This window comes from Sinocyclocheilus anshuiensis, unplaced genomic scaffold, assembly GCF_001515605.1.
Source record: "Sinocyclocheilus anshuiensis isolate Anshui unplaced genomic scaffold, SAMN03320099.WGS_v1.1 scaffold3192, whole genome shotgun sequence".
Lineage (NCBI taxonomy): Eukaryota > Metazoa > Chordata > Actinopteri > Cypriniformes > Cyprinidae > Sinocyclocheilus > Sinocyclocheilus anshuiensis.
Window position 1 is genome coordinate 144,169 of NW_015548376.1, and position 13,872 is coordinate 158,040.

At 42.6% G+C, this 13,872-nt stretch overlaps 3 protein-coding genes across 4 annotated transcripts in view; 2 read left to right on the forward strand and 1 right to left on the reverse strand.

The window, feature by feature from the left end:
* The window catches only part of arfgap3 (ADP-ribosylation factor GTPase activating protein 3), a 12,611-nt gene extending 11,551 nt beyond the window's left edge, over window positions 1-1,060 (forward strand). The window contains 2 exon segments of the mRNA XM_016444635.1: window positions 322-455; window positions 538-1,060. Of these exon segments, the coding sequence (XP_016300121.1) occupies window positions 322-455; window positions 538-555 (152 nt within the window). The 3' untranslated portion in view covers window positions 556-1,060.
* A 518-nt stretch (window positions 1,061-1,578) lies between these two features.
* ikbip (IKBKB interacting protein) lies at window positions 1,579-7,597 on the forward strand. Of its 2 annotated transcripts, none has more exons than XM_016444636.1 (3): window positions 1,579-1,859; window positions 1,947-2,064; window positions 6,670-7,597. In XM_016444636.1, the coding sequence occupies exons 1-3, from the start codon at window positions 1,711-1,713 to the stop codon at window positions 7,345-7,347; spliced, it is 945 nt and encodes a 314-aa protein (XP_016300122.1). In that variant the 5' UTR covers window positions 1,579-1,710; the 3' UTR covers window positions 7,348-7,597. The 2 variants fall into 2 exon arrangements, with proteins under 2 accessions (XP_016300122.1, XP_016300123.1); XM_016444637.1 differs by lacking the exon at window positions 6,670-7,597 and adding an exon at window positions 3,763-5,161.
* A 2,603-nt stretch (window positions 7,598-10,200) lies between these two features.
* ckap4 (cytoskeleton associated protein 4) lies at window positions 10,201-12,925 on the reverse strand. Its single transcript, XM_016444627.1, has 2 exons — window positions 12,854-12,925; window positions 10,201-11,475 (listed from the first exon to the last, which is right to left on the reverse strand). The coding sequence occupies exons 1-2, from the start codon at window positions 12,923-12,925 to the stop codon at window positions 10,465-10,467; spliced, it is 1,083 nt and encodes a 360-aa protein (XP_016300113.1). The 3' UTR covers window positions 10,201-10,464.
* Window positions 12,926-13,872: the final 947 nt, after the last annotated feature.

Consider the following 13,872-nt stretch of genomic DNA (forward strand, 5'->3'; position numbering starts at 1 on the left):
AATTATGCATAAAAATATCTGCATGAAACAGAAACAGCAGACGAGCTGAACGAGACGCAGATTCACCCTCTGCCAGCAGGTGGCGCTTAAAGTGTTTCCTTGGTTACCGCTGTCTCAACCGATTTGAATCGTCACATCACATTTTCAACCGGCTCGCGGTTAATCGTTACATCCCTAAACGTAACGCATTGCTTTTTATAAAAAGTAACTAAGTAATGCAAGTAGTTACTTTTTTAGGGAGTAACTCGATACTGTAATGCATTACTTCTACAAGTAGCGTTCCCCAGCACTGCATGTAACACACGATGTTGTGTTTCTCAGCGGCGTCCTCTGGCTCCTACAGCTTGAGCAGGGTTCTGCCGGCCGTGCCGGACATGACGCAGTTCAAGAGCGGCGTTCGCTCGGTGGCCGGGAGGCTGTCGGTCATGGCCAGCGGAGTCGTGTCCACCATACAGGTCAGTCCCTGCGCTAACTAACCCATAACTAACCCGTTCATCTGTGTGGATGAGCTCTGGACGCTGTGTTTCTTCCCTGCAGGATCGCTACAGCACATGAGTCCTGAAGAGTCCGCTTCCTTCGCTCGCCTCGGTGTATATTCATCTTTTACTCGGGCAGCATTCGTGGGTGTGTTTAATGCCGCAGCTTGAGTTTGGACTGAAACGAGTCGTGGTTTGATCACTTGGGGACCAAAACTCTTGTTTATTGGAAACGTTTGCACTCGTTGCTCAGATTGCACTTTACTTCAGCTGTGTGTCCTACAGGTGTGTTTGTTTACGGTCATGAAGAAAGAGGAGATCTTCACACGCTCGTGTGATGCTGTTCTCGTAGAAGAGCTGTATATGATGTGTATGTGTAATGTAGCATTGCAGATGTGATGAAGATGAGCGGCTCGTTTCGCACACTGCAAACCTGACCGTCATTCACCTGAAGCCTTATTCACCTCAATGCCTTATCTATGTTTGTTTATGGTATCTGTTTATCTTGCTTCGTCCTTTATGAACATGAGGGGTCATTAAACGCGGTGGGTGATTTGTGGTAAATTGGTTTAACTCAATAAAGATCAGACTTGATGAGAAACCGAGTGTTTTGTTCGCTTAATAGCTATAATCTGTCATAATGCAAAAAAGAGACCATAAGAATTGTTGTAAATTTCAATCTCGCTGTAAACAAAGCAGCGCTGCGCTTATGAACAGCAATGATACGGTGTTTCCTTGGTTACCGCTGTAAACAAAGCAGCAAATCTCAGAGTGCTGTTTGACTCATTACCGATAATTGTGTACCAGAAACTATAATCGTTTAAATCTTTTACTTATAATCATTAATTCCTGATACACGTATGTAAATAATCTCCAGAAAATAGTTTTTTTATAATCCCCATCTAAAAACCACACGCAGCTGTGATTGGTCAGTTCTGACCAGCGCTGAGAAAAGTAACGGGTATCACGTGACAACGCTGCCTATGTGCCGTTTCAGCAAAACGTATTTGTAGCGAAACAGTTACACTCATTAGCTTTAATAGACACCGAAATAAGCATAAACAGTAGAGAGTTAAAACAGCGTAATTATTATTTGGACTCGCCTAAGCCCCGCCCACTCTGTTACGTCAGTCCGCGCCTCTGCTCTGATTGGCTTTCGGCGGAACGGCTGCGTGGCGGTTTCAGCCTCTGACGAGAGAAAAGCAGTTATTCTTCTCTAGACGGAGTTTCAGTCATGAAGCAGCGACAGAAGAGTGCACAGCAGCAGCAGAGCGGAGAGAAGCGGAGGACCGAGGAAGAGGAGAAGAGGTCCTCTCGCTTCAGGCCTGATGGGAAGCTCTGCGGCGCTCTGATGTGTGTCTCGGTCTCGGTCTTCATCACATGGTGAGTGAGTGAGTGTCAGACGCGCTCAAATTCCACCGCAAACCCGCACTCTGCGCTTTAAAGTCTGCTCTCGGCTGTGCTCCGCAGGCTGCACGTCCAGCAGGAGGCGAAGCTCGCAGCAATCGCCGAGAAATACGAGCGTTTGTGTGAGAAGAGCCGCAGCGTGCTGGAGCTGGAGGAGAAAATGGCTGAAGTCTCTCAAAAGGTTTGTAAACCACTCAAATCAGGCCCGTTCACAGCAAGCACGATAACTATAGAGATAACGATAAAGATATCGTTCTGAGTATTAAAGAACGGCAGAGTCCACACCACAGCTATAACGATAAAGACGCAGAGAAACGATATCGTTTGAATCTTTCAGAGCGATTTTCTCCAGCTGATGAATGATACAAACATTGACAGCCAATCAGAATCCATCCTGCTGTCACGAGCTGGAGAATTTAAAGCGACAGACACGCATGCGCTGAGAATAAACAGACGGTATCGCTAATATCGTTATAGTTATCGGTGTGAACGGGGCTTAATAGCTGTGTTTGCACCCTTACGCAAATTAACCATGGGTTTATTGTAGTAAAAGCATAGTAACCATGCTTTGTTTTTTTGGCATATTGATTAGCATTTGCATAGTTTCACAACAAATGCCATGGTTATAGTATGGTTAGTGCAGCAAAACCACGGTTAATTTCTGGTTACCATTGTTTACCAAGCTGAAATACATATATATATATATATCTTTTTTACAGTCTTCAGACACTTTAAACCACTTTTTACTGTAAGCCCCACAAAAATAAAACCACTTTTTATTGAGAAATTGACATGTTCATCATAAGCAACGTGTATTTTGTGTCTTGTTCAATCAACCATCCACCAATCGACGGATCAAAATCATGCCCACCCTCTTTTTTTACATTTAATACGCATTTCACGCAGATACGTCACAATACGATAGTAAACTAATTTCTGTTCCGCTTAATAACTTCAGACCAAAAATCACTGAGCATCATGTTTGATTCATTCTAATGTAGTTTGAGAGAATGATTCTGAAGTCCTCTTGACTTCTTGAACATCTCGAGCAGAAACACGTCCATCTTCACTAGAAATAGATAAAAACAGTTGTGCTGCACAATATTTCTGTGTCAAAAGCCACTCAAAAAACCCCGCTATCTCACCCGAATTAAAGGGGATTTAGTCTGAATAAAATGCTAGTAGCGGGATTGTAAAATGAATAGATGTGATTATGATCATTTGATAAAATGAAGAGAGCGCGCCGTACGTTTGAGATCATTTTACTTTGCTGACTGTTTCCTATCCCGACACGGAGACCGCTGAACGCGCCTCTTTAAATGGTTTCGTGGAGCTCGTTATTGTATTTTAAAACACTATTGCAATGTTTTCAACAGACATTATGGCATTTAAAATAAAATGATCCCAAACGTAACTGGCTGCGCCGCTTGAAACACCTCAGAATTATATTTTAGTCTGGGACTAGGCTTAAGCCTTGTCTGTGAAACCGGGGGATAATGTATTATAACTGTGGTTACAATTATTCATGAGATCATACAATGCATTATAAGGTGCATTACAAGGCATAATTCATGCATTAAAACTACTTTTATAACGCATTATTTATAAAGTGCTACCGAGAAAGTGTTATCTTTACATTACAAAATTCAAATTATCTCAAACTTTAGAAAATCAAAATCTTAAAATAAAATGGAAAAGAATTCATGATAACCGGATGTTATTTACTGAACGAGATCAGCGTAGTGTGCTAATGCTTGAAGGTTGATGGTTGCATGCTGTTTCACTGGCTGTTTTGATGCAGCAGTAGTGCACTAGTACTGAAGTGTGAACGCAGGCAGATCAGATCAGTCTCCGCTGATGTGGTGTGTTGTGAATGCAGCTGCAGGCCTCTTCTGCGCTGAAACACGCCGTCAGCTCCACACTCAACACCTCGGCCGCGCTGCAGGCGAAGCAGCAGGCGTCTTCACTCCTCCTTCACACACTAGAGGAGCGTGTCATCGGCGCGACGGAGGCGCGGGGGAGAGCTGTGAGCGAGGAGCTGGAGGAGCTGAAGAGGCGCTCGCGAGCCGCACACTCACACGTGACGGAGCAGGTGAACGCGGCCGAGGCGCTCCTGCGTGAGCTGAGTGAGCGGCTGCAGGAGGTGCAGGACGGGACGGGGAGGAACGCGCGGGCGCTGGAGCGCAGCGAGGAGGAGGACGCGGGACGCGTGAGCGATCAGCTGCACTGGAGCGAGCGCAGAGTCTCACGGCTCCAGGAGCAGCTGCAGCGTCTGGAGGAGCAGCGGCTCGAGCTCCGGCAGCGGCTGGACACCCGCGCTCCTCAGCACACGCACCTCCCCGCCGCAGAGGAGGCCGTGCGCTCCATGCTCAGGGTGCGCGCGCAGCTCAGCGCCATCTACAGGAGGCTGGAGGAGCTGCGGCTGCAGGTGCGGAGCGCCGAGGGGCGGCTGAGGAGGACACCACACCACAGCTGAACTCTGATCTGACCGAGTCCAGACGCACCACACTCATGTGTCCCATCTACTGTACTTTAGACAAGCTCCATTACTTTGACAAGGCCAAATATTACTCCGTGACAAGTGCAAGTTGTAAAGACAGATTTTTACTTAAGTAAAAGTACAGAAGTACTTGCTTTTAAAAGTACTTGAATACTACATTTCCCTTTTTATGTCAACGCAGTATTTTTTGTTATTATTTATTATTAACTTTACAACAGCAACACTGCTTTAACAAAACCGCGAGACGCCTGACCAGACGCTCAGCTGGACTACTGTATGTACAGTGGTGAGTATTACAGGCGATGGCATTTTAGCCATAATGTTGATTGTTTATCATTTCTGCTTGTCCTTGTTTTTCTTAAAAACAAAGCTGAAATCTGGGTTACAGCATCTAAACAGGATGTAAACAATGTACATGTTAAAAGTTTTAGTGTGGAAAAACACTTGCTAAACATTTCAGAGTGAAGTTATATCCAGTTTTACCACAGGCAGTGACAACATAGTGCCCAAATGATAACACCTTTACAGCTCAATAATACATATTTAAACAGAAGAATTGTTTTTAAACACACATTATTTCACTGTGAAAACACTACCTTTACTTGAAAATGGCTATAAAAATGAGAGCAACTTGTTTTACAATCTGTAAATGAAGAATGGGTATAGGTGGTTTAATCAACTGAACTTCACTTTTCTGCTTGTAAATCCTTCAAAAACCCTGTTTACTGGCTGAATGTAAATGTTGAGATCAGTCACAATTGTTTATTTTTTTTTGCCTTTTTTTAAGAGATCAGTCACTTTTTGTGTGTGTGTGGTAATCAACATTGTGACAAATTGTATTGAACCTAGGGGTGTGTGATATATTTCGTCTGCGATAATATCTTAATTGTTGTTTTAACGATAAACAAGAAGTTAATTAAGAGACTTATGTTTTAGACACCATATTGCCTGTTTTTGCTCTTTCACTAAAAAAAAAAAAAAATCCAAGGTAACAGCCACAGCACTGTTATCGTTATTGATAAAATCCCAGAAAATATTGAAATATCATTTTTGTCGATATCGCACACCCCTAATTGAACCTGGAATAGTTCTTAAAGTCTCAGATTTGTTTTAATACATTTTGTACACTACATAATTGAGTGTAAATGTATGTAAAGCACAAAATGCATCAGTCTACGTTTCACTCAGGAGATGTCACATAATTTTGTGTGTATGTTTGGATATGCTGGTGTCACTGAGAGTTCAACATTACATCAGAATGAACTCAAAATATTTAATCAATCAAAATATTTACATGTGACTGATTTATTTATCTGTGCACATTATTTCAAAGGGGGAAAACGAGTTTTTCTTCATTCAAAAGTTTTTTGTTTTTTTTGGGTTATGTCAATTAGGCGTGATCCACATACAAGTCTGGCTCCATTCTGCTATAATCATACACTTTTCATGATCTATTTAATACTGAACTCAAAATATTTAATCAATCAAAAATATTTACATGTGACTGATTTATTTATCTGCACATTATTTCAAAGGGGGAAAACGAGTTTTTCTTCATTCAAAAGTTTTTTGTTTTTTTTGGGTGATGTCAATTAGGCGTGATCCACATACAAGTCTGGCTCCATTCTGCTATAATCATACACTTTTCATGATCTATTTAATACTTGATGGATAAAATCATCCACTGAATTCCTGCTTCACTCAAACAGCCTGTTTCAGTCTGAAATACATCAGATTATCAAAGTTAAACCGATTGTGAGCTCTATTTCATGCTGCGTAATTAAGACCTGCACTGTACGTCATGTAAACAGACTGTCAGAATAATCTGTCAGGATTGTCAGTTTTATTGATAAGTTCATATACCTCAGCCTGCCAGCAAGGTTCATCAGACATGTCTGTTTCAGATTCAGTCCTTCATCTTTATTTGAATATGGCAACATGACACCTCCTTCTGCAATATTTCTATGATTAAATGACTGACAGAGACCCGTCCTCTCTCAGCCAATCGTAGCTAGTAAGCTTGCCAACATCAACCCTAGCAGCGAGCTCAACCCCACCCTTTTCTCCTTAGTAAAAGTAGTTGTGTGAACAGGTTTGAAGAGGAAACTCTTATGTGACCCCAGGACCTGATATTGGAGAAGGTGATCTCATGTCATTTTGATGAGTCTAATAACATTTCAGTTAATGATTTGTGAGCTGCTCTCACTGTATGTTACTGCATACTCCTCCTAGAATCTTTATCAGACCTGTGTGTGACTGACACCTCTGGTGTGCTCTCTTGTGTAGTGTGCGCTGTTGTCCGCTCCAGCCGTCTCTCACACAGAGGCTCTGGAGGCGGAGGTGGCTCGGCTGCAGGAGCGCTTCTCCAGTCTCGCGGGTCAGAGGCAGCAGCTGGAGCTGAACCTGAGCGCTCTGGCTCGGGCCGTGGAGAGCGTGGAGCAGCAGGCCTCCAGCGAGGTGACCTCCAGACTGGCCTCCATCCGTACGGACGTGCGGCGCATGGCTGGGCTGGAGGGTGAGGTGGAGCTGCTGCTCACCCAAACGCAGGCCCTGGAGGAGAAGGTGGCCCAGACGGAGAAGCTGATGGTCAGGCGCATCGGCGATCTGCTGGCTGGCAGCATCGACCGCGTCTCCGCTCTGAGGAGCTCAGCAGAGAAGAGCAGCCAGCGGCTGGATCAGATCAGTGTGCTTGTTCACCAGCTCTCCGCGGCTCACCGTGAACTGTCCGAGCGCATCCTGGCACTGGAGAGTGGACAGGCCAAGCTGCTGAAGACCGCCAGCTTCGCCAGCGACCTCAAGCCCAAGGTCTTCTCCATCAGGCAGGACTTCGCCATCATCCAGCCCAAACTGGACGACCTGACGCTGAGGATCGGCCTGCTGGCTGAAGACCTGATGAGTCGAGAGGAGCAGCGGAGTCAGAGAGAGGCGACGACATGCGACACGTTCAACCAGCTGACGCCCTGAAAGAGGAGGACGCTCAGTACATCAAGTACAGTCCAGTCGTGCTTTGAACTGGAAAATAGTGCTGGAGCACACTGACGTTTAGTCACAGAGCAACTGTAAGCATTCAAGAGCTCCTAGTGAAATCTGCTGACTGCAGCAACACTGAAATGAACATCACCATGAGATCTGCCATGACACTGACTGCTAGACTCATATGTGACCCTGCAGCACAAAAGCAGTCTTAAGTCGCTGGGGTATATTTGTAGCAATAGCCAACAATACATTGTATGGGTCAAAATTATACATTTTTCTTAGAGGAAAAAAAATCATTAGGATATTAAGTAAAGATCATGTTCCATGAAGATATTTTGTAAATTTCTTACCGTAAATATATCAAAACTTAATTTTTGATTAGTAATATGCATTGCTAAGAACTTCATTTGGACAACTTTAAAGATGATTTTTTCAATATTTAGATTTTTTTTGCACCCTCAGATTCCAGCTTTTCAGATTTCCCAAATATTGTCCAATCCTAACAAACCATACATCAATGGAAAGCTTATTTATTCAGCTTTCAGATGATGCACAAATCTCAATTTCACAAAACTGACACTTATGACTGGTTTTGTGCTCCAGGGTCACATTTATGGTGGTGTTGACGTGGTTCTGCAAGGTACATCAAAGAATAACCATCTACAAAGCATGGTACACTATACCAGTCAAACGTTTGATGCTAAGAGTTCAGCTTTGAAATCACAGGAATAAATTACATTTTAAAATATATTCGAATAGAAATCAGTTTTTAAATAGTAATACATTTTAAATAATACAAATATTAAAAAATTTACTGTATTTTGGATCAAATAAATGCAGACTTGGTGAGCAGAAGAGAATTCTTTAAAAAAAAATTTTTTTAAATGTTACGGTTCAAAAATGTTTGACTGGTAGTTAACCTCTTTGTAAGTGTGATGCTGACTTTAAGAGCCACATCTGACCAGGTTGAGTCTCAAGCTCAAGCCAGATCCTGTATTCCAGCGATATTGACTAGTGAATTCACGTAATGAGACGTTTAAGAAGAGGACGTTGAGGGTTCTGTGGAGGAGTGCTGAACAAACCTGTAACGGCTTAATCTTCAACACACAGTGACCCCAAAAATCACCCATCAAAACCAGTGTCCTCTGTGCTCAGATGATGACCTGAGCTTTAAGCAGCTGGTGTCTCGGAGATCTTTCATGATGAAGTCTGTTCTCCTCACGTTCACGTCCTGCAGAAAAACCACCAGTGCAGTTCATTACATTCACATCTGAACATGTTCAATCAGGTTTGACGAGCAGAAAGTGTCCAAGACTTACATTTACACTGTCATTTAGCTGATGCTTTTATCCAAAGCGACTTACAAATCAACATAAGAGCAATGATACGCAAGTGCTATAAGAAGTCTCAGTTAGCTTAATGCAGTACTACAGGTAGCAACGTTTAAAAAAAATAAAGACTTCTGTCTTTATTCTGAATATATCGATGGCTTCATATTCTAAAACCTAAAAAACTTTGAACATTTAAAATGTTTTTGTGAAAAATGTGATTGCTGTTTTTCTTTGAAATAAATGTTGATATTTTTAATGTAAAGACCATTTGAATTATTTCCAAATACAGTAGTCAACATTTGAAGTGGATCAAAAAGGTTCATCAAAGTTGTCCTAAGACAAGAACACATTTTGGTTTTAGGACAAATTTAAATGCTGACTGCTATAGTTTCTGTGGCTGCTGTGTGTTTGGAGTCTGCTAACAGAAATATCAGTTTTATACGGTCAGTTACAGACAGTTACGCAGTATTACAGTAGTTCTCTCTCATTTCTACAGTATGCACAAATAGTCAGTGACAAAACAGTTCACTGCCATTATATGATCGACTCTATTTTACGGCATTGATTTCTATAGTAAGCAGTCACTGGCAGTCATGAAACTCTGACAGTGATTCGGTCCATGTTTGCATCCAAATCATCCTCAACTGCTTCTGAGAGAATCTCTGCTGTGTGACATTTTAGAAAAACGGTGAATTAAAATCATATATTTAGATTTGAGTTTTTTCCATTGATTTGAATGCTTTTGTCATGTTTTAAATTATTTTAAGTCATCTTGAGACACTCTTGGATGTTTGCTGATGAACAAAATTATATAGAAAATGTAATTATAAATGTAATTAAAATGCATAAATGTGAGATAAATGTGCATAATGCATAAATGCTCAGATTCTCAGTAGTTCACTTTGAGGTATGAAACAGTATGTTTTTACTGTAGATTTATGTGTAAATATCAAGGCAATTTCGATTTTCCATTTTATGACAGCTCTTTAAAATGCAGAAATGTTCAAAATTTGTGAAATGTTCTAATCATGTTATATTAATATTCATTTGTTTTTGTGTTATTTTAGGTATTTTATTGGTCATTTGACACAATGGTTTGAAACATTGTATTGGAAAACAACTATAATCTTGATGCGTTCAGGGATTGTATTTTGGTTATGATGATGACCAGTAACTCTACTGAGCAAGATCTGATTAATTTACACTGCTTTTCCAGGTCTACAAATCATACTTGTGCAATTAAGTTTGGTCATGTATCCAGCTTTTTCAAGACTGTGTGAATCTTGGTTCTTCAGTGACAAAAGGGTGTATTAAAATCATAAAATGTCTTGATTTCAGTTGTTTTAGTTTATTTTTAGCTGACCAATGCTTGTTTTGTCTTATTTTAAGTCATCTTGAGGTCCTCTAGTAGACCTTGGCTGATTAACCAGTTAAACAAACATAATTATATGGAAAATATGTGTTAAATGTTCTCATTTTATGCATTTCTAGGTATCTTATAGACCATTAGATTAGATAAAGACATGCTAGTGTGGAAGGGTTTTAATAATTTTATTGGAAAACCGCTACAATGGTGATTAGTTCAGAGCGAGAATGACCGATAGCCCTGGAAAACCTCTGAGCAGCTATGAACTACAGTGCAGTTGTGTCTCGGCTGAAGAGACCGCAGTTCACCCATTCATCGCTCTGATAGAGAGCTTTCACGATTCCACCGCCCACAGCACCCATCATCCTGAACGACCGCTTCTGCCTCCAGCAGCTCATCTCGGGCTCGCTAAGTAACGTTTTTAAATGCATCGACTGCTTCTTTCTCTTGACCAGCGTCCAGTTCAGATACTTGGGTCTGCAGCTCCTCCAGGCGGCTCCTCAAGCCGTCCAGTCCGTCTCTCAGCACCTGGCTCTCTGTCTCGGCGGTCGTCTTGTAATCACCCAGCGAGCGCTGCTGGGATTCGTGCTTGGCCGCGAGAGCGTTCAGTCTGTTGGTCTGCTCCGTCAACGAGGACTCCATGCCCTCCTGGCTCTCCTCCACACTCTTCAGCCGGACCTCCACGTCCTCTCTGTGCTTCTCCAGCTGGAGCAGCTGGTCTCTGGAGTGCGTCTCCAGGCTCTGGAGGGCGGTGCTGGTGTGCTCCAGCCGGTCGCTGAGGCTCTGGATCTGGTCCGAGGCGCCCTGAGCGTCGGCTCGAGCTGCGGACACCTCGTCCCTCAGGCTCCCTGCGGCGCTCTGCAGCAGCGTCCTCACGGCCTCCACGTCCTCGGACACAGACGCCACCTCCCTGTTCCTAGTCTGCTGCTCGGCGCTCACCGCTGCAATCTGCTCGCGCAGCACAGCCGTGTTCCCCTCGGACACCTCGCTGGCGGTGTGGAGCGTGGCTACGGCGCTGCTGAGGGACTCCAGCTCCTGCCTGAGGAGCGCCGGAGTGTCCTGCTGCTCCAGACGAGCCCTGAGCTCCTGCAGCTCGCTCTGGAACCGGCTCTGCTGGACGGAGGACTCGGCTGTGGAGCGGCTCAGTTGGGACAGGCGCTCCTCCAGGGACGAGGCGTGCTTCTCCCGCACCTCCTTCACCTCCCGGATGGCCTGCGTCAGCTCCTGGGCGATCTTGCTCTGGAGGTTCTGGAGCGAGTCCTCCAGCCGCCGGGTGTTGTCCTCTCCTTTCTGTGCGGCTCGGCCGGTGCGCTCCAGATCAGTCCTGACGCTGAGCACCGCGCTCTCCAGAGCCTCCAGAGACACCTGCATAGACCTGATCTGGAGACACAGATGGACAGAGACACTCAATTCAGAGCACTATTTTGCTCAGATCCGATTTTTTTATATAGCTGTTCACATTTTGTTGTTTTACATGTGGCCAATATCAGATTTCCAGTGTGAACAGATCATGGTTCTGAACTGACCCGTATGTGCAAAAGACGATGCGAACAGGGTTGCCAGGTTTTCACAACAAAATCCACCCAATTGCTGTCCAAAACTAGCCCAATCATGTTCCCGGGGGTAAATATTGTGTTAGAGGAGTCGCTTCAACACACAAAGCTGAAAAACAACCCACGGCAACAGTAGCCCAGTTATGCGGGGAAACTGATGGATTTGGCAACCCTTGTCAACGCTGTCATACGGAAGTAAACAGGGAGGACATAAATTAATCGATTATGTGTTTATTTATAGTGTGATCTGCTGCAGAAGCCAATATGTACAGCGTGGAATTATGACTAATGTCAATCTAGAGTGACGTAAAAGTTGCATGATTTCCGATTAGGGTTGCAAAGGGGTGGAAAAGCTCCGGAAACTTTCCAGAAATCCCTATAATATGCCCAAAAAAATCCTGGAAAGTTTCCAAAATTTCTGGAATGTTTCCGAAATTTACTGGAAACTTTCCACCTCTTTGCAACCCTAATTCCGATATGACCATTAAGACTGCAGTTCCATTGCAAAACATTGCAAAAAGCACATGGAATCTGATCTTTTCCATTTAGATTTGTGCCACTTCCACATGTGGTGCTAAATCCGATACAGGTCAGATGTTTCGCAATGCGACCGCAGTGTGAACTGTCATGTCCGAACACACCCAAAGTTATCAAGACAGTTGCGAAAGGTAATCAGTGGAGCTGTGATGTGTCAGAACTCATAAGTATTACAGTGACAACTCTATATACAAGCAAAACATGAAGACTCGTATCATGCTCTCTTTCGTCACATCCTTGTCTTTATTTTTCATATTGCCTGCGTAGAATTTCTCTGGCTTCTGCGGCAAAACACTATAAATAAACACATAATTGCTTACTTTATGTCCTCCGTGTTTAGTCTAGTATGACAGTGCGCTCCGCAAGTGTTGCCAAGTCTGCAGTTTTCCCTCGGAATCAGGCTACATTTTCACTGTTGCCGCGGGTTGTTTTTCAACTTCATGACCCCACTAACACAATATTTACCCCCCCAGAACATGATTGGGCTAGTTTTGGACTAGTTTCAAGAAGCAATTGGGTGGATTTTGTTGTGAAAACTTGGCAACCCTGTTCATATCGTTCTTTTGCGCTTGCGGGGTCAAGTTAAGAACCATGATCTGTTCACACTTTTGACAGCAAACCTAAAGATACTTCATCTAAAGGCATAGTCGTTCATGTCATTCAACCCGACCAATCAGGTTGTGAACATATTTTGTGATGGAACTTACCCCAAACAATAGGTGTGTTCGACTTAAAGCGTTGCTGCGCAGACCAGAGTATTTGGTCCGTGTTGCGTCCATATTTAATTCGAACCACACCAGAGTTGGTTTGCAGGCGGACCGAGACCCATCTTAAGTGGTCTCGGTCCGCTTGTTTGGTGTGCACCATGGTTCGGATGCCACTTACTCAAACGAACCGCACTAACGGAGCAATCGCACCAGAGTTAATTTTAATCGAACCAAACATGCCAAGTGTGAACGCACCCTTAGGTCTTCAGAAGATCACCTCAGAAAGGTGTTTCTTCCTGTTTTGAAGCATGTTTTGCATACTAAGGGAGCGTTGAGCTCCTAGTCAAATATATGATAGGTCATTATTCAGTGACATTCTGAAGCTCTCCAGGAAATAAAGACTAAGATGGGCTCTATATCAGAGCGAGTTTTTGTAATTTAATAGAAAAATGCATTATTAGCACAAACCTTCTTCTAAACATCTCCTTCAGTACTGCACTCACAAGAGATACGGGTTTGGAATGAGCTTAAGTTGAATAAATAATGACAGAATTTAGTAAAAACAAACTTCATTCCTTTGTTTCGTTTGCCCTGTGAAAACCAAGTGTATAAAGTGTACTTATTACACAGATATATACTTTAAAAGAATCCACTTTAGTGTGAATTTAATGTAATGTTTTCAAAAACGTAATTGTATATAATTTGTAATTAATTTCAAATGTATTATAATTCAAACGTATATTAAAAATGCATTTAATGCATTATTTTTTTTTTTTTTATTTCAAATGCATTTCAAGAACCATTAAAAAGTGTATTTTAAATAAACACTATACTGTATTATAATAAGTAGTCTGATAATAAAGAAACATTTGAACTGATTTTAAATGCATATTAATTTGTTTTAATGATTTTTAATGGGCCTTAATTTAGAATTAACTTTAAAACATTAATTCTGTGTTCAATTTAAATTGCCAGTGTACTTTACAACACTATAAAGAGGCTTTTTGGCCTAATTTACT